This window comes from Leptopilina boulardi, unplaced genomic scaffold (genome assembly GCF_019393585.1).
Source record: "Leptopilina boulardi isolate dan_hultmark-lab unplaced genomic scaffold, ZJU_Lbou_2.1 LbouV2_316, whole genome shotgun sequence".
NCBI classification, from domain to species: domain Eukaryota; kingdom Metazoa; phylum Arthropoda; class Insecta; order Hymenoptera; family Figitidae; genus Leptopilina; species Leptopilina boulardi.
In genome coordinates this window covers 2,093,243-2,120,995 of record NW_026137881.1, presented here as the reverse complement: position 1 = coordinate 2,120,995, position 27,753 = coordinate 2,093,243, and the positions used below count along the sequence as shown (strand labels likewise).

At 22.8% G+C, this 27,753-nt stretch overlaps 1 protein-coding gene across 12 annotated transcripts in view; it reads right to left on the bottom strand.

Moving 5' to 3' along the window:
• Positions 1–27,753, bottom strand: part of LOC127283950 (RNA binding protein fox-1 homolog 2) — a 410,297-nt gene that overhangs the window by 68,117 nt on the left and 314,427 nt on the right. For 10 of the 12 annotated variants that reach the window (XM_051309148.1, XM_051309145.1, XM_051309146.1 and 7 more), the window contains 2 exons: positions 26,755–26,847; positions 4,831–4,885 (listed from right to left, as the gene is read on the bottom strand). In XM_051309148.1, the coding sequence (XP_051165105.1) occupies positions 4,831–4,885; positions 26,755–26,847 (148 nt within the window). The remainder of the gene's footprint in view (positions 1–4,830; positions 4,886–26,754; positions 26,848–27,753) is intronic. The other 2 variants (XM_051309153.1, XM_051309154.1) reach the window with 1 other exon arrangement.

Here is a 27,753-nt window from a genome sequence, read left to right as displayed (position 1 = left end):
AAAATAAAATAAAAATTTCTCAATTTATTTTTTTACATTTTTTTGCGAACCAAATAAGAGAATTATAAATATTTTTTCTCTTCAACTGTTTTGCGTCAATTTAAAGCAGAAAAATTTTACGCAACTTTTTATTTTTGCAAATAAATTGGAGAATTTTATTTTTCTTCAAGATAAATAAATCAGGAGAAAAATGGGGGAAATGTAAAAAATGAAGATAGTTTTGTCTCAGTATGAAAAGTACACTCAAGGGGTGTGAAAAGTAATGAAAAACTCAACAAAAGTTCCATGGGACGTAAATTGTTGTTGTTAGTTTTGAAAATAAATGCGCCTGTGGTTGTATATATAGATATATATAAGAATAGAAAGTTTTAAAACTTCAAAAACACTCTCTCGTAAAAGGGATGACGAATATATTGACAAACACATTTCCGGTATAATTAATGACTTTCTTATTCAAAAATCTTTCGCAAATTAATTTCTCATTTATGTCGCTATATTTTATCAGGGACTTGTTTTTTTTTTATTATTTAAAAACTTCATTAATTAAATTAAAAATTTTAATTTATTTTTCTTTTAAAATTCATTTAAAATTTTTTTAATTCAATTAAAAAAGAGTAAGAAATTTATTACGTTTTTTTTTAAGTTATTGAAAATTGTTAAAAATTATTAAAATTTATTTTTTTAAGACCACAATAATTAAAATTATGTGATAAGTTCTGAAGAAAAGCGGCCAAAGAAGCAAATAATTTTAGGTTATGTTTATGATAGTTTAATATCTTCATTAAAAGTTTCTTATTAATTATTTTAAATAAAAATCAGTTTTTTGAATGCAATAAAAACTGTACTTTCAACCTCTAATCATAAAAACATAACCTATAATTTTTTGCTTCTTAGGTTATGTTTATGATAGTCTGATACTTTGATTAAGAATTTTTTTTAAATTATTTTAAATCAAAATCAGTTTTTTGAATTTTATAAAGATTTAAATTTGTATATTTTCAATTTTCAAACAATCATATATGTAACCTAAAAATTTTTGCTTCTTAGGCCTCTTTTTTCAGAGCACGTCACATATTAGTGTCTAACTTTGAACGAAGAGACCTAAGAAGCAAAAATATTATAGGTTATGTTAATGACAGTTTGTGTAATGAAAGTTGATTTTCATTGTGTATTTTCACTCATTTTTCATAAACATAACCTATAATATTTTTGCTTCTCAGATCACTTTCTTCAAAATCTAAGAAGCAAACAAATTTTAGGTTATGTTTATGATTGATAACTTGATTAAAAATTCCTTTTTATTCATGTAAAATCAAAATCAGTTTTTTACTCATTGAAAATCAGAAACATAACCTAAAATTTGTTTGCCTCTTAGGTCCCTTTCTTCAGAATCAATTACATATAGAATATAATTTAATAAAAAGTAGCCTTTCAAATAATTACCAATTTTTCCATTTTTCTTTTCAAATGTAATAATTTTGGTAAAAAAAAATTATTTTTTTTTAGCAAAAAAAGATATGAATTTTTTTGTAATATTCATTCATTGTTATATGTAATCACCGCTACTAAATAACAGTTTTGATGAAACATGACAGATATATACAATGTAACTTATTGCACGTATGCAAATTCATGATGACGCTACAATGATTTTGTGGAGATTGAGCAACAAACAAACCCATTTCTCTCTCTATTTATGAATATTGAAAATTGATATACAATCTGAACAACTATAGTCTAAAATAATAGCCAGATTAATTAGAAACTATCAGCATTCACTGATATATCATAACCACAAAATGCTTTTGTTGTATACTATTACTCATTGATTCTAAATTCTCTGATCTATAATTTCATTATTTTTATTTTAATGTTTATTCAAAGCTATATATGAATATTTACGAAAAATCGAATTTAAATTACATTAATTACATTTTTATTTCAAAAAATTCTAATTTAACTAAATATTAAATTAGCAGAATTTTTATTTAACAGAATTTTAAGTGATTCAATAGAATGACAAATGAAATTCCATGAAAATCCTCAAAAAAAACGATTATAACTTCTAACGAAATTAACGGATTTTTATAAAACTTGGTAATTATGTTCTTTGCGATAAATGACATTTTTTTATTGCAGAAAGATACAAAATTAAAAATAAAATTAGATTTTTTATGGAATAACCCAAAAAATACAAAAATACAGTTATAACTTTCAAAAAAATTACCTGATCCTTATGAAAATTGGTAATTATATTCTTTGCGATAGATAACATTCTTTTATTGCCGAAAAATACAAATTTCGAAAAAAAGCGCATAATTATTATGGAATGTCCCAAAAAAAAAAATTCCAAAAAACAGTATTCACTTTCAAAAAAATTATCGGATCGTTATGGAAACTTGTTAATTATTTGATGAAAATTCTCCAAAATAATTATCAAGTTTCCATAACGATCTGTCAATTTTTTTGAACGTTATAACTGTTTTTTGGATTTTTTTGGGTTATTCCGTTATAAATATACGTTTTTATTCTTAAATTTATATCTTTCTGCAATAAAAGAATGTCATTTATTGCAAAGAATATAATTACCAAGTTTTACAAAAATCCTTTAATTTCTTTAGAAGTTATAATCGTTTTTTGGATTTTTTTTGGGGACATTCCATAACAATTATGTGCTTTTTTTCTAAATTTGTAATTTTTTTCCTTTAAAGGGTGTTATTTATTACAAAAAACATAATTACTAAATTTTATAAAAATCCGTTAAGTTTTTTGAAAGTTATACCTGTTTTTTTTTTAATTTTTTTGGGGTCATTCCGTAATAAATGTACATTTATTTTTCTAAATTTGTATTTTTTTTTTTTTGCCTTTAGAGGATGTAATTCATTGTAATGTAATTCGGTTATATAAAAATTCTGTAATATAGAAAATCGTTGTGATGAAAAATCTGCAAAATATTAATTCGAACAAATAAAAATTCGACTCAAAAATAATTATGACAAATAAAATTTCATAAAATAAAAATTCTAACTAATGATTTTTAGAACATAATTATGCGTACCGATTTTATTGTAAAAATCATACGCCTCTATAAAATTACAAAAAAGTGATAAATATTTATTTGATTTAAATGAATAATTTAGCTGTAAGAATTATTTTTTTTTTTGTTGAATTCAAAATTGAGTACAAAAAATTACTATATTTAAGATAAAGAAATATTTAAAAATTCATTGTGGTCTTAAAAATTTGAAATTTTTTTTTTTACTTTAATTTAAATGTATAAATAAGCATATAGATATAAATAAAATGAATAGTCAGTATAAACTTAATATTTCACCCATTTTACACTATCTCAGGTTGAAGGATATGTGAAATGGAGTGTAAGTTAACAAATTACAGTCTCTCTTTGTTACTAAGGGACGGTTCAATAGAGTAGAATGCGGTCGTATGAATTTGGTTATAATTAGAGGTGCTTTCGACTGTTAAGAAACAGTTGGCGAGATCGATTGTTTTTCTTCAAGTAAAACGATATTTTTAATCTCTCACCACAGCCTTGCACTCGTACAAATATATAATATATAATATAATAATAATAATAATAATAATAATAATAATAATAATAATCATCATCATCGTATTAAAATAATTATTAATCGACTCTTTCGAAAAACAAAAAATAAACACTGCATAACATCTCAATTATAAGAACGTTATATAAAATTTTTATTCACGTGACAAATTTATATTTAAAGATGGAAAATTAATTTCCACTTTTTTATTTAATTCAAAGAAAATTGGTTTTAAGTATATGTAATTTAATCTAATTTTTAAAAAAATTAATAACATTTGAAAAAAAAATTTTATAAAAATAGAAAAACTTTTTACAATTAATTTTTAGTTTTCTTTTTTTTTGCGAAAGGAAAATATGAGATTAAATAATATTATATTTTAAAAACAAATTTCAATTTTTTATGAGAAACGATTTTAAAAATTTGTCTCTCAATTTCAAAAAAAATACTATAAAAAATAAACACCGCAAAAGTCTATTATATTTTTAAAGAGAGGTTTCCCTCTGTATATTTGAAAATGAAATTTCCCCACACGAGAGTGAAAGAGAGAGAGAGAGAGAGAGAGAGAAATTCAGTTTTAGTATATAAAATTCAGCAATTATAGAAAAACGATAAAATAGAAATTATTATTCACGACTTGAATTTTGATTGGATCTCATATTTTTCCCAGGGATAAAGTGAATAAAATAGGTTAATTTTATTATGCAAATGTGTCGGTGGATTATTGGAGGTTTTTTTGTGAGTTTTCGCTTTTGATTGAGGACAATGCTAAAAAAAAAAAAATTAAAAAAAAAATAATAATAATAAAAGAAGCATCAGAGTTTGCGGTCAAATGGTGAATCCCAATTTAAACGTCGACACAATTAAGTTTAGATTATAAATTCACGACTTGGTTCCGCAAATTTTAGACTTTATATATCACGCGATATTTTCCAATATTTATTTTCGTCTTTTTTTTTAGATTTTTAGTATAAAAAATAAAAATAAATGAAAATAAATGAAAATAAATAAAAATAAATAAATTATAAATAAAATATAAATAAAAGAAAAGTTTACATAAACAATTATAGAATAATAAAAAAAAAGATTTTTAGTACAAAAAATATAAATAAAACAAAAATTGATTTAAAAAATTTATAAAATAATAAAAAAATTTTTAAAAATATTTTAAACGAACCAATTTTCTAAAAAATAGAAGAGAGTGTAAAAATTGACAATTTTTAAAATCTAAAAAAGAAAAAAGATATTTTTATATTTGACCTACCGTTTGGAACCGTTGGTGGTTTTTTCGTCTGCACTCGTGCCGTTGCATTGTTCACCTGTTAATTGGAAAATACAATATTATAATAATTTTTTTTTTTCAATTTCTAAATTATAAAATATAAGAGCAAGTTTTGCACATAAAAATTAAAAAAAGAAAATTCATGATTTTTAATATTTTCAAATATTTGTTTAAAAATTAAAAAATTAAAACTTTTTTTTTTTAAATTATATTAACATTCGTTAATTATTTCGCAAATTTACATTTACGAACTCTTGATTATTTATTGCTACTTTAATATGTAAATGATGACGTGGAAAATCTGTTTCTCTATTATGATTATAACACTGGAGAGAGGCAAATATAATTATCACGTGCATTGCAATTCCCGCGTTTTATTTATATATTTATGTGCAAAACTCCAACTCTATTTCATTACTACTCTATAGAGATAAAATTTTATGCAAAGTCACGATTTTTTGATCTATTATTATTTGCTAAAAGGGCTCGCACAAATGCAAGTCACTTGTATTAAATAAAAAAAAATTTAACAATAATAATAATAATTTCCTTGTAAAATTATTTCAAGTATTTTTTATTTTTAAATTTCGTGTCTGTGCATAAATTTTTCTTACTCTATATATATATATATATACAGTATTTAAATTCAATTTAAATTAGAGCAAATGCCAATCAACATCAACTGAACTTTCATCAATAAATTTAAATTAATTTTTTTACCTTTAAAATTTTTTAAATATCTGCGAAATATATTTGACAGTTTTACAATATTTCAAATTTTTACTTTACAAAATGTACAATTTTTATTTATAATTATTAATAAAAATTTTAATTTAATAAAAGAAAATTTTTTAATTATATATAATATAATTTTATAACTGAACAAATTTTTATATTTTATTAATTTTGATGAAAATTCAATTCGAAAAATCCCTTTATTTTTTATTCTCCAAACAATATCCAAATATTTTTTAATTGAAACAATTTGTCGTTCCTATATAAAAATAGTTTAGCAGTAAAATTATTTTTTTTTTTTAATTCAACAATTATTAAATATTAATTTAAAAAAAAAGTAAATTCTAAACTATTGTAATTTTTATTTTAATATATAATTTTTTAAATTTGTTTGAAAGTACAACATAATTTTTCAGAATTAAAATTTTTTTTTTTGTTTAAGGTTATGTTAGACGACCTTAATACCTGAAGAGTATTTGGAGAGTAAAAGTATAAAATAAAAATTTCCCCATCTTACCTCTAAGCGGAAATAGTGAAGAGAATTAAAATTAAATTTGTAAATTTTTTTTTATTTTATACATACAGAAAAAAACTTGGACTGCTGTAACTTATTTCGAGTTGGATATCGAATTGAAGGGATTGATTATATTCCAACAATCATTAGTTAGAATTTTTATTTTTTGGAATTTCATTTGTCATAATTATTTTTGAATTGAATTTTTATTTGATCGAATTAGTATTTTGCAGAATTTTCATCAAAACGATTTTCTATATTATACACAATTTTTATATAATCCAATTACATTACAATGAATTACATCCTCTAAAGGCAAAAAAAAAATACAAATTTAGAAAAATAAATGTACATTTATTACGGAATGACCCCAAAAAAATTTTAAAAAAACAGGTATAACTTTCAAAAAACTTAACGGATTTTTATAAAATTTAGTAATTATGTTCATTGTAATAAATAACATCCTTTAAAGGAAAAAAATTACAAATTTAGAAAAAAGCACATAATTGTTATGGAATGTCCCAAAAAAAATCCAAAAAACGGTTATAACTTCTAAAGAAATTAAAGGATTTTTATAAAACTTGGTAATTATATTCTTTGCGATAAATGACATTCTTTTATTGCAGAAAGATCTAAATTTAAGAATAAAAACGTATATTTATAACGGAATAACCAAAAAAAATCCAAAAAACAGTTATAACGTTCAAAAAAATTGACAGATCGTTATGGAAACTTGATAATTATTTTGGAGAATTTTCATCAAATAATTAACAAGTTTCCATAACGATCCGATAATTTTTTGAAAGTGAATACTGTTTTTTGGAATTTTTTTTGGGACATTCCATAATAATTATGCGCTTTTTTTCGAAATTTGTATTTTTCGGCAATAAAAGAATGTTATCTATCGCAAAGAATATAATTACCAAATTTCATAAGAATCAGGTAATTTTTTTGTAAGTTATAACTGTTTTTTTTTTTTTTTTTTTTTTTTTTTTTTTTTTTTTTTTTTTTTTTTTGCTTTTTTTGGGTTATTCCATAATAAATATAATTTTATTTTTAATTTTGTATCTTTCTGCAATAAAAAAATGTTATTTATCGCAAAGAACATAATTACCAAGTTTTATAAAAATCCATTAATTTCGTTAGAAGTTATAACCGATTTTTTTGGGGGATTTTCATGGAATTTTATTTGTCGTAATTATTTTTTAGCCTAATTTTGATTTGTTCGAATTAGTATTTTGTAGAATTTTCATTAAAATGATTTTATATATTACAGAATTTTTATATAACCGAAAATTCACTTTACAGATTACATTACAATAAATTACATTCTTTAAATGCAAAAAAATACAAATTTAGAAAAATAAATGTACATTGATTGCGGAATGACCCCAAAAAAATCCAAAAAAACAGTTATAACTTTCAAAAAAATTACTGGATCGTTGTGAAAATTGGTAATTATGTTCTTTGTAATAAATAACACCCTTTAAAGGAAAAACAAAAAAAATTTAGAAAAGAATCGCATAATTATTATGGAATGTCCCCCAAAAAAATCAAAAATCGGTTATAACTTCTAAAGAAATTAACGGATCCTTATGAAACTTGGTAATTATGTTCTTTGCGATAAATAATATTCTTTTATTGCAAAAAGATACAAAGTTAGGAATAAAAACGTATATTTATTACGGAATGACCCCAAAAAAATCCAAAAATCAGTTATAACTTTCAAAAAAAAAAATTACCGAATCGTTATGAAACTTGGTAATTATTTTGCTGAACTCTCATCAAATAATTACCAAGTTTCATAACAATTCCGTAATTTTTTTTTGTTTTTTTTTTTTTTTTTTGAAGTAATAACTGTTTTTTTTGGATCTTTTTTGGGTCATTCCATAATAAATATATATAATTTCCATATAACCGATTTTTCAAACTACAGAATTTTTACATAACCGAAAAATCATTTAACAGAATTTCTAATTGATAGAATTTTCATTTGTCCAAAATTGCAAATTGCAAAACAAACAATAGATTTTGGTGCGATTTTTAAAATCAACCAATGAAAAATTATTCATAAAATTGTGATTAGTTGATTTTAAAAATCACGCCGAAATCGATTATTTGTTCAGCCATTTGCAATTTCGGACAAAGGAAAATTCTATCAATTAGAAATTCTGTTAAATGATTTTTCGGTTAAGTAAAAATTTTGCAGAAAAATCGGTTTTATGGAAATTCAATTAAATAATAATTCGAACAAATGAAAATTCATCTGAAAGAATAAAATGAAAATTCTAACCAATAAAAATTCTTTAAAATGCCTATTATGTTATTCGAGAAAATAAAAATTCTGACAAATAAACATTCTAGTGAAGTGAATTTTCGATTATATAAAAATTCTGTAATATAGATCGCTTTTTACTTTTTAACACCAAGTTTTTTTCTGTGTATCTGTGAAAAGAATTCAGTGCAAAAATTTACAAAAAAAAAAAAAAAAAAAAAAAAAAAAAAAAAAGAGAACACTATTCACTTTTTCCGCGTGAATTTTATTTCTTGCGACATCGTTTAACGAAATTTTCCACTTCCGGCGTGAACGAGTGGTTCAGATTGATTTCCGCGTCTTTTTGCATCCCGCAAGGCTTTTACTTCAAAATGAAGTTATCATATTAGTAGTACGTTCAAGTAGTAGTCAATACTATATATACATGTTTTCTATATATATATATATATAAAAGTAAATCGCGCCTCGTTTTGCCGGAAGCGGAAATTGCACTCGTCGTAATTCAACGTTCGAACACGAAAATTGAAAAGAGTAGCTGTAAATTTCAGTGATTGAAGGACGATTGACAGTTATATAGAATATATATGAAAAAAAAATTCCAGGCATTTTTTTTTTAATTTGATTAAAACATATATATGTATATATAGCAAGAGAGAAAGAGACATATGTAGAATTTTAAATCTGAAATTCACAGCAACTCGTATATATATATAAAATACTTTACCTGGTGGACAATATTTTATCTATTCACGTTTTGCAATATTTATAGCCGTAAATTATGACACGACGAATCGTGACATTTTACCAAGCAATTTGCATTTTTAATATATATATATATATATATATATATATATATATATATATATATATATATATGTATATCTAGAAAAAATAAATTCTTAAAAACATTTGTTACTCTTTTTTTGATACCTCACAAACAGAAAAAAAACTGAACTCAGAATGAGCGGCCTAGGCGGCTCATTTTGATGTGCAACAAAAATGAACCAGATTTGTGGCGCCACTTTCTATTTCGTTAAGCATTGAATCATTTTGAGTTGCAACAAAAATGAGACTAGATTTTTTCTTTGGCATATTCAATTTGAAAAATGATTTAATTATTATTTTTCATTCATTAAATAAACAGAATGTTAAATTATTATTTTTTAAAAGTAAGCAAAAGAAATATTTTTTTTTTAAATAATTGTTTTTGTAACAAATTCCGAGGTAGATAAATAATAATAATAATAATAATAATATCAATACTGAGAATATTCGTGTAACATTTAAACCGAATTTACGCTGTTAATTTTTAATTGTCATTGTCAATCATAAAATACAATTCAATTGTTTCCCGATAATAATTATTTGATATTCGTTTAAAAATTAAATTGTCAAATTAAATTGACAGTAAAGTATCACTGATTTTATAAAAAAAATTTGTTTTTACCACATTCACGCTATTTTGCATTAAATTAATAATAAATTATTGTTTTGTGAATTTATTGTTACTTTTTATTTTTAATTAAAATTTATTTATGAAATTAAATTTACAAATTTGAGAAAAAAAAAATATTTAAAAAAATTATTTTACAACAAAAAAATCTTATAAATTAGTTTTCTAATTGGAAAGTTAAAAAAAAAATTTTTTTTTTGCTTTAAAAAAGAAATTTTTTCTGGCTTTTTAAAAATAAATTTAATTTTTTCAAGAGCCTTGATTTTTATTAAATGCTGTTTGTGAAAAAAAATAATTTAATTAATTTCTTACATAAAAAATTTAATTTACCGCATTGCAATGATGAGGAAAATTTAAATAAAATTATATAGAACGCTGACATAACCTAAAAACACTCGTCTAAATGGAAATTCCGTAGAAAAATGTATTAAAATTTTCTTTTTTTAAATCATTGTTAAATAAATAATTTGGTATTGAAATTTTTTGATTAAAAATTAAATAACAGTAGTTAAAAAACACTTTTTGGCGGTGGAGCAAAAAAAAAAAAAAAACACTCGCCCTGAAGTTGGCCGTAACAAGGCTACTACACAAGTCAAATGTCTGATTTACAAGTATTAAGGTAGTTTCACAACTATTTTCAACGAAACGTTCTTAAATCGAAAGTTCCAATAATTTCAAACCTAAATTATGAAAAAAAAAACAAAGATAAAATTTTCATAAATTTTTACGAAATTTCCATTTTTAGGTTATGTCAGCGTTCTATATATTTTATTTAAACAAATTTCTCTCATCATTGAAATGCAATAAATTAAATTTTATGTAGAAAATTAAATCACAAACAATATTAAATAAATTTTTCCTGATTAAACAAAAACTTTTCATCACTTGCCATATAAATATGTATAAAAAAAAAGAGAATTAGAAAAACCGTATGAGATTATATTGATCGATTTGGAATATAATTTGAAAACTTGAATTCGATAAGGTTGTCGCCGATGAATAAATGATATGAAGTGGGTTGAGGAGGGGGGGGGGTTGTACGCGAGAAATTTAAACTGGTTGCTTTGCAAAATTCGCCTGTCGATTGGCTGCCGCAGTCGCGACTTAAATCTACATAAATTTGACTTGCTAAGATCGAAAACTCTATTTTCCCCATATATAGAGAGAGTACTCGCGCGATTCTCTCAAGAGTGCCTTGCAAAGCCACACACGTATTACCCCGCAAAGATACCTTATATATATATGTATGTATGTATATAGTTTTAACTAAAGTCACACAAGTCGACAGAAAATTATACCTGCAAAAATTATAAGATGACCTCTTAACTTTTGATAATGCACTAGATTAAGTTATCATCTTAATGTAACATCCGCGAGTTATCAAAATTTTACATCTAATAATAAGTAGGTACCCTTGGCAAAAAGGCTCTTAACATCTCATCGCTTCTTTTTTTTTCCTTTTTTTCCTAATAAAAGCACGTTAGATTATTCACTTAAATTTTCTATTTTTTGAAATAATTAAGAATTTTTTTTTTAAATTTTTGTCGATTAGAAATAAATTAAATAATTTTTATTGAACTAAAACTAGTTTATTATGAAAATGTATTGAAATATTTTTAAAGATTTCAGTATATTAATAAGAAAAGGAAAGTAAAATAAACACTACTTTTTTGGACCCAAGAAAAGAAAATATATTCTTTGGCCCTATAGTGAGTAAAAAATGAATTTTTAATCCTAGGGTAAAAAAGAGCCATTTTTGACACTAGTCATCGTGAAAAAACATAAGTATTAATATATTTCTTAATATTAAAATATATTAATACATCCTTTTTACAATGTCAAGAGGGACAAAATGGACTATTTTATTCCTTAGAATAATCCAAAAAGGAGTATTTATTTTACTTTCCAAATTTATTATTAAGAAATATTGAAATAAATAAATAAACTATTGTAATATAAATAAACTTTTTTCCAAGCTGACTAGGGACAAAATAGATTTTTTTATACTCTAGGGTGGAAAATTCACTTTTACTCACTAGGGACAAAAAAGGTAATTTATTTCCTAAATTGAATTTTTAACCGTAGGGTATAAAAAGATCCATTTTATCCCTAGACAGTGTGGACAAAAATAAATATTTATATATTTATTAATATTACAATACCAATATTTATTTATTCCAATTTTTATTAATAATAAATTTGGAAAGTAAAATAAATACCTTTGTTTGGATTCTAGGGAATAAAATGTCATTTTTGTCCCTAGTGAATAAAATTATATTTTGTCCCTAGTCATTGTGGACAAAAATAAGTCCAATTTTTATTAATAATAAATTTGAAAAGTAATATAAATGCCCCATTTTGGTTCCTAGTGAGTAAAATTTCATTTTCTACCCTAGGGTATAAAAAGATCCCTTTTTGTCCCTATTCACCGTGGAAAAAATAAGTACCTTTTTATAAATTGATTTTTAATATTTTTATTATTATTATTATTATTATTATTATTATTATTATTATTATTATTATTATTATATTAATAATAATAATATTTCTTTCGTAATATATGTTTTTAATTATTTTTATACATTTAGATAACAAATTTTTTTTTAAATTCAAAAATAAAAACAATTTAAAAGATACAGAAATAAATGAAACGAAAATTTCTCTATTATAAATCTCTTTTTTTTAAATGACTAAAAAAAATATAATTCATCACACGAGTTATGTTTACGACCTTGCGGTGTGTGAAAATTAATTCAGTGCAGAAATGTGATATTTGCATCCCTGGTACTTTCATTTTTTTTTTATCAGTGAATAGGACTCGCTTTTATCTCAGGGCGCTCGTTACGTTGATTTCTATATTTTTCCCTTTCGACTCGCACACCCCCGCATTTTTTTTTTATTTCCGGGATTCTTTTCCAAGTGCTTACGATCTTTTTTATTTGCCTCAGCTATATACACTTCCTGGCGTTTGTAAATGTAGCCAAGGTTCACAAAAAAAAGAAAAAAAGTAAAAGAAAACCACAGAACGTCGTTATTGTTAAAATGTCTCTGATAATGACATCTTGCATTATATAATACACAATAAAAAAAAAAGTAACGAAAAATTAACTACCACGCTTTAAAAAAAAAAAAAAAAATACGGATTTCAATTGAATATATTTTTTTAATGGATCTGTGGGTCTTTTTTTTTTTTTTAAATATTCATGTGCGTTTAATTTTTTTTTTCACGAGAAATTTCATTTGAAAATTTTTTCTCTACCGAGTTATAAATTTGGTTCTTTTAATTAAGTTTGCCAAGTGAAATTATTAATAAAGAATTTAGTTCGAATTAGTAAATAATGAATATGGCGAGAGAAATGAAACGTAAATACACGCGACAATCTCGTTGGGAATAAAGCAAGTGGAAGGTGTTTTGGCGTTTTATACTTGAATAAAGTGTGCTGCGATTCATGTTGGATTAATTAAATCGCTTTGAATGTTAAAAAAAAGCTATATGCGCGAGCGAGAGCTTAATAACAAAGAAAAAACATTTTTTTTTAACGACCAAAGAGAGAACATGTAATTACATGAAATTTACAATATAATCGAAATTGCTGAGTTATATTTTTTTATTTCTATAATGCTTAACATTTTGCTTCTTCTGTATTTTGCAATTATGAAAAATAATTTTTATTCTAGATGAAAATTTTTTTTTAAGTTATTTTAATTATTTCTTTTCATTTTTTTTCTCACTAATTAATAACTAATAATAGTTAGTTACTTTACTAATTAATAACTTAATTAACATAACCTCAAACTACACCCAGGAAAAAGATTTCTTGGATTCAAAGAAATAAATTTCTTTGATTTAAAAAAATAAATTTCTTTGACAAATTTTTCTTTGATACAAAGAAAATTTATTTGTTTCACACAAATTATCTTTGATTAAAAAAAAAATCATCTTCGTTACAAAGAAATTTTTTATTTAATTCAAATAAATGTTTCTTTCACCCCATATCAATGTTAGAATTTCTTTGAATAAAAGAAATTTGTCAACAAGTCAAACAAAATTGATTTCTTTAAATCAGAGAAATCTTTTCTCTGGATGTAGGAGGGGCTGCGCGTCAATTCCCCTTAATTTGGAATTTTTGAGGTTATGTTCGTATTTTAGCTATAAGTTTTGACCTATTTTTAAAGGTTATATTTACTGATTTCAATTTGTTGTTTCAAAGAAAATTTTATTTTCAAAAAAAGAAAACAAATCAAAGAAATTGGTTTCTTTAAATCAAAGAAATCTTTTCTCTAGGTGTAAAATAATAGTTAACAGAACTAAAAATTTATATTTAAAATTGATTTCACACAAACTCGAATTGTACAAATTAAAAATTAAGTTTTGTTAAAAATTACTATTTACACATAGAGACAAGATTTCTTTGATTTAAAGAAACCAGTTTTTTAACTTGTTTTCTTATTTATTAAAAATAAAATTGTCTTTTGAAACAAAAAAAAAACTTCTTAGTTTCAAAGAAAATTTCTTTGGTTCAAAAAAATTTTCTTTTGAATGAAAGAAATTTGTATGTTAAATTAAAGAAATTCTAACATTGATATATGTACGATCAAAGAAACATTTATTTGAATTAAATAAAAAATTACTTTGAAACGAAGATAATTGTTTTTGAATCAAAGATAATTTGTTTGAAACGAAAAAAAGTTTTTAAATAAATAATTTTTTTTGTATCATAGAAAAATTTGTCAAAGAAATTGATTTCTTTGAATCAAAAAAAAAAATCTTTTTTCTAAATGTAGTTTGAGGTTATGTTAATGGGTTGAACCTCCTTTAAAAAATTAGCTATCAAAAATCCATAATATCTGAAATTATAAATAATATCTAACACTCCTCGAGAGAAGGGACCTTACGCCAAAAAAAAAGTTAGGTTATGTATAGTTTTTTTTTTTTGAATTAGCTAAAAACAAAATTAATTTTTATTAAATTTTTTCGAATATAATGAAGTCTTTGTTTTATTAAAAATAGATTCTCTGTGAGTATTTTCAGTTGAAAAATCACAAACATAACCTAAAATTTTTTTTTTCGACGTAAGGTCCCTTCTCTCGTAGAGCGTCAGATATATGTCAATAAAAATAGTTCCTAAACGATATTGTTTGCCAAAGAAGGAACAAAAAATATAAAAGATTTCAATAAAAGGAAAAAAATGCAAATTGCTCTTAAGTCTAGTCGTTTGTTGAGAATTGATTTTTTGATCAAAGTCATTACACAAAGATAACGACCAACCGTGTATATATATATACCCACCAGGTGTAAAAGTAGTTTTGCATAGAAATCGTGTGCAATAATCGTAATCGTAATTCCTTAGCTACTTAATATTATTATTATTATTATACTAAAGCCTATTATAATATATCGTAAAATAATTAGTGTTGCGAATTACGCACCACCTTTATACATAGCAGATTTTAATGACTGTAAAAAACAGTGACAACAAGCGATACACGCGTGCCGTTTAAATTTTATATATTTTTTTTCAAATAATGACGTTTTTTTTTAAAAAAATGTTAATTTTGTCGTAATCGAGGAAAATTAGAGGGTTTGTTTTTTCATTGAATATAAAAAAGAAAAAAAGAAATAAAAAGCAGTCAATTTTTTTCGTATATAACTTTTTGAGAAAAGTTTCTTGTTCGTTGAGATGAATTTAAGGAAAATTTTTAAAACAGAATAAAAAATAAATATTAAATTTCAAATAAATTGAAAAAATATTGCAAAAAAATGCCATTTTGAAATTGTATAGTTAAAAAAAAAGGTTTAATATATACTCATACACGTAGAAGCAATTGCGCAAAACCTTTCGAAAGTGTATTTTATGGTTCAATTGAAATTCAATATTTCCCGGTCATTTTTCCTGAAAAATTGGAACACATTTATAATCCTCTTTCTTGAGGTTACGTATAGGTCATTTATACGAGTCGAACATTACTTTCATTTTTTATTTTCACAAAATTTATTAGAAAATTTAATTAAAAAATTTTTCGATTCACTAAAACAAAAAATACTGAAAAAATACTAAAAAAAAAAGAATACTAAAAAAATACTTAAAAAAATAAAATAAAGACACAATGAATTTTTATTGTAAATTATAAATTTTTAATTGTAAACTTACTAATAAATAATAATAGGAATAATAATTTTAACAGAAAATTTTTTCTTTTTAAATATTATTTTCTGACAAATTCATTATAATCTCAACGAAATGAAACTTTTTTTTCCTCACTTCATCGATGAGTAATAGAATTTCCAACGAGAAATTCCATTTTTCACGTTTTTTTAGGAAAATGCGACTGTCAATGTATATAATACTAAAAATAACTCGTTTTTTTTTTTTTTTTATTTTACTGAAAAAATCCCATAAAATAGGATCTCTCATCATCGCAGTACCTTATTTTGTTTTTTCAATCAAAATAAATAAAAAGTGAAATGATTTTTATCTAAAATAGGTAGTAAAAAATACAATCAATAGACGTATATTAATTTTAATAAAAAATATTATTAATAAATTTTTTTTTAATAAATAAGTTGATTTTATAGCGATAGTTACGAAAATTTGCTTCTTTCCATTAAAAACGAAGAATTTTCTTATATGAAAATGTAAATAAAAAAAAAAAAAAAAAAAAAAAAAAAAAAAAAAAAAAAAAAAAAAAAAAAAAAAAAAAAACTAATAATAAAAATATTGGTTTACGATAAATAAAAAATGATTTTCACTTTGTTTTATGATGATTATAATAGAAAAAAATTTCATTTCTTATTTTATAAAAAAGTTTTAACTTTTAAATAAAATAAATTTTAAATTAAATATTTTAATAACAAAAATACAAAGAATAATACTGAAATTTAATTTATTATAATTGAAAAAAATTACTTTAATTTCAAATTAGAGGAAATATTTTCAAAATTCAAAATGGCGGAAGATTTTTTAAAAATTTATCCAATTCCACTTGAAACTTGTTACTTAGGGATTTTTTAGAGTCGCTGATTACGAATTTGTTGTCAGATTTTCGAAATTCAAAATGTCGGTTAAAACAGGGGGGGAATTTTTTTTTGTTTGTAAATTTATCACATTTTCTTAAAATTCTTTACTCGTAGATTTCTTAAGGATTGATGACTACAAATTTAGTATTAAATTCGTAATCAGCACCCCTTAAAAAAAACATTCGAGTACAGAATTTTAAGAAAATCTAATAAATTTACCAAAAATTCCACCATATGTTAACCGACGTTTTGAATTTCGAAAATCTGACCACAAATTCGTAATCGGCGACTCTAAAAAATCTCTGATTTTGGAGTCGAGAAAAAAATATTGGAAGATCAAATCACATAAGGGGCATTCTTTCTCAAATGATTCAGTAAAAATTTAAAAGTTATTCAATCGACTTAAAATTTTGGTAAATTGTTGCACTATATAAGGCTAGGAAATCCTTAAAATATTAGCCTATTGAAAAACAATTTATAGTAATTAGAGGTGTCAAAATAGAAAAATAAGACTTAATTTTGAAAAAACAACCTCTTGTTTCTATAATTTTTATTTAAATCAGCTAATATTTTAGGGATTTATTAGTCCCATGTAGGTCAATAATTTACCAAAGTTTTAAGTAAATCCAATGATTTAAATTTTTATTGGAACGTTTGAGTAAAAATGTCCCGTATACAATTCATATTAAAAAAAATCAATTTTGTAAATTTAAAACACAAGAACGAAAAGGATAATAAAATTAAAATTTTCTTTTTTTCGATTGAAAGAAGATACTGCGATTATATAAATTTAACTATTATCAACCCGGAAAAAAAATAAAAACTAATTTTTATGTACTTGCAAAGTAAAATCTAAATGTCCGGAATTTCTGCGCATCTCCAACAACTTTTGCTCCGAAAATAGAAAAAAAAAATTACACCTGAAGTAGTAAACTTTACACCGGAAATAGTTTCTTTTTTTTACTATTTCCAAAGCAAAATTTAACAGAAATTCCAAACAGTTTACGATTTACTTTGAAAGTAGTAAAAGTTACTTTATTTTTTTTTTTTATCAATTTTTTTCCGTGAATATATATATGGAGCATTCCACGGGAATTAAAATTAAAAATCGAAAGTGTCTCTCTTTAATAAAACTCATTTTTTAACCCTTAACTGGCACAATTCAACTTTCGAACGTAAATCGCCAAAAGGGTCTGCTGGACCCGATGTATTCAAACCAGTATTGTACAGCCGGTATTGAATATTTTTGCACAAAAATTTAATCTGAGGTAGCTTATGATGTGTTTTTTAAAATTTCATTAGTTTTACAGGGATTAATTTATTTTAAATTAGTTAAAAAAATTGTTTAAAAATAAAAACGAAAAATTGTGTGTTTTTACTTAAAAATTCATGAGGTATTTAAATTTTAATATAAGGACTTTAAAATTTAAGGTTATGATGTATTATTCTTTAAGGAAAAAATTACCACAATAGCAGAACTTGCAAAAAAAGGTATTTATGTTGCAGAATAAAATGTGATTTTTTAGGTTAAAATTAAAAATTTATAATTTTATTAATGTTTAAAGCTTATTTATTCTTTTGTATCGAATTAGTTGTAAAATTCTCGGGTCTACTGAACCCATGGTGCCAGTTAAGGATTAAATTTATTTTTCAACTTTTTTATTGCTTCCGTTATATAGGTACGTTATTTTTGAGCACATATTTGCAAAATTTGATAAGTGAACAAATTTCATAAACAGCATAATTTTTTTATTCAATGCCCCATATATATTAATAATTAAAAAAAAAAGCCGAAAGACAATTGACTGCATTTGAAAAATAAAAGGCGTATAAATAGAGAAAAAGAGAAACGATTAAAAAATTAGTAACGCGACAAAGTGAAATAAAAAAGAAAACAAAATTTTTTCAGTTAGTGGAATGACATTAAAACGTAAAAAAAAAAATAATAATGAAAACATAAAGTGTGATGAAAAAAAAAGAATTGTGATATAACGAGAAATAACAAACGATAAAAGTTACATTGTAAAGAAAATTAGATCGTCGGCACCGACATTATAGTGTGTGTCTCATGAGAGAGCGGGCAGTGCGATGTTTGCTGTTTTTCAGTTTTTATTTTTTACTTTTTTTTGGTTTTTTTTATGTTTTCTTACCTTTGTGGACACTATTTGAGGTTATTGTTGCCCTCCTCAGTGTCCATATTGTCTGCCTGATAATTTTCTCTCTTTCTATGAATCAATCATCGAGCATCGATTATCTTGCTCGCTCTCTCTTTTTCATTTTCTTTTTATCTCTTATCTCTTTCTCTCTTTTGCATTCATTTTCACTCGCGATTCATTTTGCAAGTTGCTCTACGGGACAATAAGAGATATTTTTATGTGAGACGTCAATTTTTCACTATAGATACTCATCTCTTGCGTCTACATTTTTTTTTAATAAAGGGGGTTATGTTAACATTATAAATATTTTAATTATACGATTATAGTTTTATTGGCGGTTTCATTTTTTAATTACGAGTCCCTGATTTCAATAGCAATTGACAAAATTCATGATTTTGCTGATGCAAAAAAGAAATAGGTAGTACACACTAAAGGGACCTAAGAAGAAAAAAAAATTATAGGTTATGTTTATGATTGTTTGGAGAGTGAAAATACACAAATTTAAGTCTATTGCATTAAAAAAAAATGATTTTGATTTAAGATAATTAAAAAAAAAAACTTTTAGTCAAGATATAAAAGAATCATAAACATAACCTATAAATTGCTTCTTAAGTTATGTTTATGATAGATTCATATTTTGATTAAAAGTTTCTTTTTAATTATCTTAAATTAAAATCAGTTTTTTTTTAATGCAATAGATTTAAATTTGTGTATTTTCACTTTCCAAACAATCATAAACATAACCTAAGAAGCAAAAAATTATAGGTTATGTTTATGATTGTTTCGGGAGTGAAAATACACAAATTTAAGCCTTTATTGCACTCGAAAAATCTGATTCTGATTTAAAATAATTAAAAAAGAAACTTTTAATTAAAATATAAAGCTATCATAAACATAACCCAAGAAGCAATTTATAGGTTATGTTTATTATTCTTTTATATCTTGACTAAAAGTTTTTTTTTTAATTATCTTAAATCAAAATCAGTTTTTTTTTTAATGCAATAGACTTAAATTTGTGTATTTTCACTCTCCAAACAATCATAAACATAACCTATAATTTTTTGCTTCTTAGGTCCCTTTTTCCAAATCGCGTCAATAATAAATAAAAATATACAGCATTTTTTTGAAAAAGCTATAAAATTTCCATTTTTAAATAACAAAATTTTACAAATAAAAACAATTGAATATAATATAGAATATTATTTAATAATTAATAATTAATAATTAATTAAAAAACGTTTCTGAAAAAAGCAAGTATAATTTAATAATGATTAGATGAAAAAAGTATATTATTTGTTATTAGAGATTAAAAAAAACGTGTGTAAAAAGTGGAGAGATTAAAACGAAATGAATTAAAGAGATTTGAAAAAAGGGGAAAAATATAAGACTATATAGAAAGCGCGGTACAAAAAAAAGAAAGTGAAAAATTCCAATTGAACGGAAAATTTAATTAAAAATTCCGATATAACATAAAAAAAATATAAATCATCTTCCCGATGAAAAGAATAATAAAAAGAAATTGATTATAAAAAAAGATATTATTTACTATTTTTATTTAAGATATATATATATATATATATATATTAAAAAAAATATATTATTATACACATTAACTATACTATACAATATTATTATTGATTTTAATATTTAAAGGATTTACACACTTTTAAACATCAATTTCGATGCAATATCCTGTCATCGTCTTTATTGGATTTTGCCTCTCTATGGTATAGCGAGCTTTTTGACGAAAACGAGTTAGAGATGCATTGTAAAAGCACTTTCATAATAATCAAAAATACATTCATTCGCTAGAATAGATATATAAACCGCATTTTTTTCACCTATTAAAATGGAAAAATGATTTTTCTCTTCAATTATTTAAAAAAAAAAAAAAAATTTTTTTTTTTTGAAAGCATCTAAAAATTAAACGATAAATAAAGTTAGACAAAAAGTCTTTTGTTATTCGTCTTTTAATTTGTTTTAATTTCAAAAATTTATACCTAAACGTAAAAATTTCTAGTTTTTTTTTATATATGATTTTCTTTACTACGATTTATTTTTAATTGATGATTATGTTCTAAAAATCATTTGTCATAATTATTTTTGAGCCGAATTTTTATTTTTTCTAATTAGTATTTTAACAGAATTTTCATTAAACTGATTTTCTATATTCAGAGAATTTTTATATAAACGAAAATTCAATTTACAGATTATATTACAATGAATTACATTCTTTAAAGGCAAAAAAAAAAAAAAAAAAAAATACAAATTTAGAAAAATAAATGTACATTTATTACGGAATGACCCCAAAAAAATCCAAAAAAACAGTTATAACTTTCAAACAAATTATCGGATCGTTGTAAAACTTGGCAATTAAATTTTTTGTAATAAATAACACCCATTAAAGGAAAAAAATTAAAAATTTAGAAAAGAAGCGTATAATTATTATGGAATGTCCCCCAAAAAAATTGAAAAACGGTTATAACTTTTAAAGAAATTAAAGAATTTTTATGAAACTTGGTAATTATGTTCTTTGCCATAAATTACATTCTTTGATTGCAGAAAGATACAAATTTAGAAAAATAAATGTACATTTATTACGGAATGACCCCAAAAAAATCCAAAAAAACAGTTATAACTTTCAAACAAATTATCGGATCGTTGTAAAACTTAGTAATTATATTCTTTGTAATGAATAACACGCTTTAAAGGATAAAAATGAAACATTTAGAAAAATAATTTTCTTTATTACCTACAGAATTTTTATATAACTGAAAATTCACTTCACAGAATTTTTATTTGCTCGAATTTTCATTTAACATAATAGGATTTTAATGAATTTTTATTGGATAGAATTTAATTGCATAGAATTTTCATTGTATTCTTTCAGATGAATTGTCATTTGTCCGATATTGCAAATGACCGAACAAATAATCGATTTTGCGTCACGATGTTTAAAATCATCCAATCACAATTTTATGAATAATTTTTGATTGGATGATTTTAAAAATTGCGCCCAAATCAATTGTTTTTTCGGACAAATAAAAATTCTATCAATTAGAAATTCTGTTAAATGATTTTTCAGTTAAGTAAAAATTCTGTAGTATGAAAAATCAGTTATATGGAAATTCAATCAAATAATAATTCGAAGAAATGAAAATTCATCTGAAAGAATAAAATGAAAATTCTATGCAATGAAATTCTACCCAATAAAAATTCTTTAAAAACCCTATTATGTTAAATAAAAATTCGAGCAAATGAAATTTTTGCCAAATAAAAATTGGAACAAATAAAAATTCTGTGAAGCGAATTTATCGGTTATATAAATATTCTGTAATATAGAAAATCGTTTTGATGAAAATTCTTGCAAAATACTAATTCGAACAAATAAAAATTTGGCTCAAAAATAATTATGACAAATGAAATTTCATAAAATGAAAATTATAACTAATGATTTTAAAAATTTTCCACGTTTGAAGGTAAATTGTACAATGGGTCTCTACTAGACCCGACGTATTCAAACCTGTATTGTACAGCCGGTATTGAATATTTTTGCACAAAAATTTAATGTGATGTAGCTTTTGATGTGTTTTTTAAAATATAACTAGTTTTACATGGATTAATTTATTTTAAATTAGTTAAAAAAATTGTTCAAAAATAAAAACGAAAAATTGTGTGTTTTTTACTTAAAAATTCATGAGTTATTTAAATTTTAATATAAGGACTTAAAAATTTAAAGTTATAATGTATTATTCTTTAAGGAAAAAATTACCACAACAGCAGAACTTGCAAAAAAGGTATTTATTTTGCAGAATAGAATAAAATGTGATTTTTTAGGTTAAAATTAAAAATTTATTATCATTAATGTTTAAAGCTAATTCAGTCTTTTGTATCAAATTAATTGTATCAAAAAACTTAGAAAATTTTCTAAGAATATGTCAAACTAATATATTAAAATATAAAAAAATATTCAAAAGCTACATATTCAATTAATTTGTGTTCGAAAAAATACTCGGGTCTATTGGACCCATGGTGCCAGTTATGGATTAAAATTTTGACATTCCATATAATTATAAGCACCAGATTTGAATTGGTGTAAAATTGAAGGTAAGTGGTACAATTAAAGGGTCTTTCAACTCGGTTCGAGACAACTTCCATCAATTGCTATATATATATATATATATATATATATAGTACCTCTCGAGAGCACATCCAACTCAATTTTGATCTCATCAATACTGTATATAGATATATGTGTTCAATTATAAGTGAAAATTAAAATTTTATTTTTTTATTTTAACATTTCAAAAAGGCAATTTAACTATATAAAAAAAATTGCATTAACTTTCTCGATTATTATTAAATTATTATACGTTTTTGTCAAAATTCTCTTTATATCATTTCTAGCAAATTTGTTATCCAAAATGAAGATAATTTAGTGCCATTTCTATATGAACGTATGCTCTCTATCAATTTATTGAGAAACTCTATGAAAACCGCGCTTTCAATAAATTCAATAATAATAATTCTGGACGACCTCATGGATAACGAATGCCATGTGTGATTAACATTCTTCACGTTATCAATAATATAAGTGACAGTCAATGTGAAAAAGTTAATCTGATTTCAATTTTTTTTTTTTTAATTCAAAAATGTCACTTTTCGTTTTTATATTAAATAAAAGGTTTTTTATTTTATTTTTTAAAAAGAATTATGTAAACTGAAATTAAGAATATATTCTTGGCGCATATTTAAAAATATTTTATATTTAAATTCAGTGAATATTATTCTTAAAATAAAAAAATTATACTACACTGTATAAAAAATTTATTTGATTCAAATACTTGATTACTTGACTATTATCAAAATAAATATTTATTTCTATCAAATAATTATTTTTTGAATCAGTTATATGGTATTTGTTTCAAATACATAAATTATTAGTTCAAATACAATTTATTTAATTCAAATAAAAATTATTTGGTTCAAGTAAATATTTATTTGATAATAGTCAAGTAATCGAGTATTTATATCAAATAAAAAAATTTTTTTTTCTCATTTGTAAATGTAAGTAAAAAATATTCTTAAATAGGCGACAAGAATATAAAATTCTTAATTTCAGTTTACAGGTTTTTTTTTGTATTTCACAATTTTGTCCAATTTTTGAAAGAAAAAAAAAATATTTATTAAATCAATTACAATAATATATGTATAGTATTAGGTATATATCGAATTCTATCATTTGGAAAAAAATGCTTTGTAAAATTTAATCAAATCAACATTGCGTACATATCAAATTTCACTGATTGAAAGTTTGAAAGAAATAAAGAAGACATTTTAATTTAAAAAAAAAAAATAAAAAAAAAATTGAAATATTTCTCGTAAAAATACCAGAAACAAAAATTAACAATTCTTTATATAATTCTATATCATTTCAATTACTTTCTTTAGGATTTTTTATTATTTACAAAAAAAAAAACTTATATATTTAAAAATAATTTGTTATGCAAACTCAAAATCGACTTTTATTAAAAAAAGAAAAAAGTATTCTTTAACATAATAAAAAAATCTTTTTTGCACCTCTGTGTTTATGTATATAATTGCTAATTAGGTTTTTAAAAAACTTTAGTCTTCAGCGCTTGACTCGTTTCATAAAAAAAAGGAACCGTCAAAACTTGTTATAATCCTCGAAATCGAGGAGGAAAGAAGAAGCTCACTTCTGAAAAATGCTAGCGATGCATTTTTACAAAATTAGATGAATAAAAATCCTCTTCTTTTATATAATAATATTATAATGTATTCACTATTTTTTATGTCGCGTTATGATGAATTCATACTTTTCCAAGTAACTTTTTTTTCCATTAAATTCTTTTACTCCTTTATAAAAAAAAAAAAAATTCACAAAAATCTTTTGAGAGAAAAACGAAAAAAAAATGTTACACATTTTTTTTCTCAATATATAGTAGAATTGGAAAATAATTAATTTTTTATTTATTTAATTTATTAAATTTAATAACAATTAATAATAATAATAATTATTATTAATTTTTAAAATTTAATTATTAATTAATAATTAATAATAATAAATAATTTAATAATAATTATAGTATTTATTATAAATTATGTTATTATTAGATTTATTTAAAGGAAAAGAAAAAATTATTAGCCTTTGAAAATTAATAAAAAAAAAAAAATAAATAAATTTCAAAAGTGGACAAATTAAAAATGCGGCGATTAAAGCAAATTTCAAAAGTGAACTTCTGTCAACGGCAACGTTTCATATTCGTCGCAAGCGCGTCATTAAAATGTTAACGTACATGATTTACACATATATATATATAATAATTTATGATTATTATTGTGCGCATTAGTCACGCATCTACATATATAATATTGTTACTTTCTAATGAACGTATGAGAATGCACATGTGTAAAAAGTATATGTTTCCAATTGTTTTTAGGCTTATAAAGTCAAAATTAATTTTCCATTCATAGTAAATAATAAATTTCATTAAATTAATAAATAATTTTCAAATCTACTTAATTTTTTTTTTTAATAAAGAAAATGAAAAAATTCATTTAAAAAAATTTATTGACATACGAAAATACTGTAATTAATCTCTAAATCTGAATTAGTTAAAAATAACTAAATTTTAGTTATTTTAACTATTTTCACATAACCTAAAAGTGAATTTAACTAACAGATATTTTTAACTAAAACATTAGTAGAAATATTACTATATTAAACTGTAACTCACTTTTTGCAATCTTTGTTATTTTTAACTAATTCAAATTAAGAGCAACGCGCACTGAAGAATGGAACATGAGCACAAAATTATAGGTTATGTTTAGAGAGTATGGAAATAAAATTATTAATCAAGGTATAAAACTATTATAAACATAACCTAAAATTGTTATTTCCATGTATCTTTATCTCCCGTGCAAAAATGAAATACCGTAACTTGTTTTTTTTTTTTTACTTATAGGTTATGTTGGCCATTAAATTTTTTCTTTTCAAAAAATACAATAATTAAAATTACGGAAAATTTTATTTGAATTTGATAGAAATAATTAATTCTACCTTTCATGCATCAAATTTTCCCTAATTTTAATTCTTATATTTTTTTAAAAGAAGAAAAATAATCGCCAACATAATCTAATTTGAAAAAAAAAACAAGTTACGGTATTTCAGCTTTGCAGGGAAAAATTTAATCTTCCAAAAGGTTAAAGGCAATCGATACATTCTGCGTCTGCGCAGAAACTGTAAATAGTTGTACACAAACATTCTGCGCAGACGCAGAATATATCTACTGCGTCTGCGCAAAATTTTAATATACAGCTGTTTACAGTTTCTGCGCAGACGCAGAATATATCTATTGCCTTTAACCTTAATTCGTAAGATTAAATTTTTCAACACAGTGAAAACGGGCTCAATTTTTAAAATGACATTTTTACTGAAATTTTGAAAACATATTTTATAGCACATATAGTAATATAAATGAATATATAATAATAATAATAACTTTTTATAGGCCTGAAAACATTTGAACGAGCTGTAAGAAGAAGTATTAAGTAAATATATAGTTAAATGTCATATTAATAATAAAGTAAATAGGTAATATTAATTAATATACGTATATAGAACTATATAATATTTATATATAATATTAAATTAAAGCTATAAAGGTTGATAATATTATGTATATATATATATGTATATTTATATATTTATAAGTATAAGAAAGTCATGCACACCTCAATCTTTCTGCCCTCAACCACGGTGCCGTGTAGCCTCTCACGTGCCCGGTCCGCGTCAGCACTATTTGCGAATGTTACAAAACCGAATCCCTGCATGCAAGGACAGACAAAACAACATGCATTAAACTCAACTTACAGACTGACGCACTCAACATACCACCCCTTTTTTTTTTTTTTTTTTTTTTGGTTCTCTCGACATTTTAATTGAATTCTCACATTTCAAGAAAAAAAAGCGCCAAAATAATATTGCGCCACATATTTTATCATCGGACATTTAAAAAAAAAAAAATTTTTTTCTTCTATATAACCGTTACAATATATTTGTACAACCAGAGAAAAAGTATATATTAATTTTTGAGCTAAATAAATGTTTATTAAATATGATTTAGAAAATAAATTTTCTTTGCGTTAAATAAAATTTTATTTGTGATTTTATCTATGATAAACAAAATTTTTATTTATACCAAACAAAATTTTATTCATAAAATAAAAAAATTTTATTTATGACAAACAAAATTTTATTTATAACAAACAAAAATTTTAGTTTAAATCAAATAAATCGTTATATTTTTATTTAATTTAATGAAGTTATGAGCCCGCATTTTATTGTGTGGTTAAATTTAGGCTTCGGAGAGGTTAAAGGCATTTCTGCGCCTGCGCAGAATGTTTGTAGCTTCTACGCAGACGCAGAACTGCTTTTAACTTCTTCGAAGCTTAAATTTTGTCCAGAAAAATGAAAACGGGTTCAAATAAAAAAAAAAAATCTCTGTGGATTTACTTTATTATTTGAGAATTTTTATTTTACTTTGTACAAAAAATATCAAAAATTAACGATATTATTTGAAAAATAAAAATGTAAAAAATTAATTATTTAATATTTAAAACAAAAATAGTACATTTATTACATTTATGCTCTCTAAATTTGTATTGGTTCAAAGTAACTATTTATTAGCATAAAATAGCTTATAACTGTCAATTATAGTATAAAAATTATTT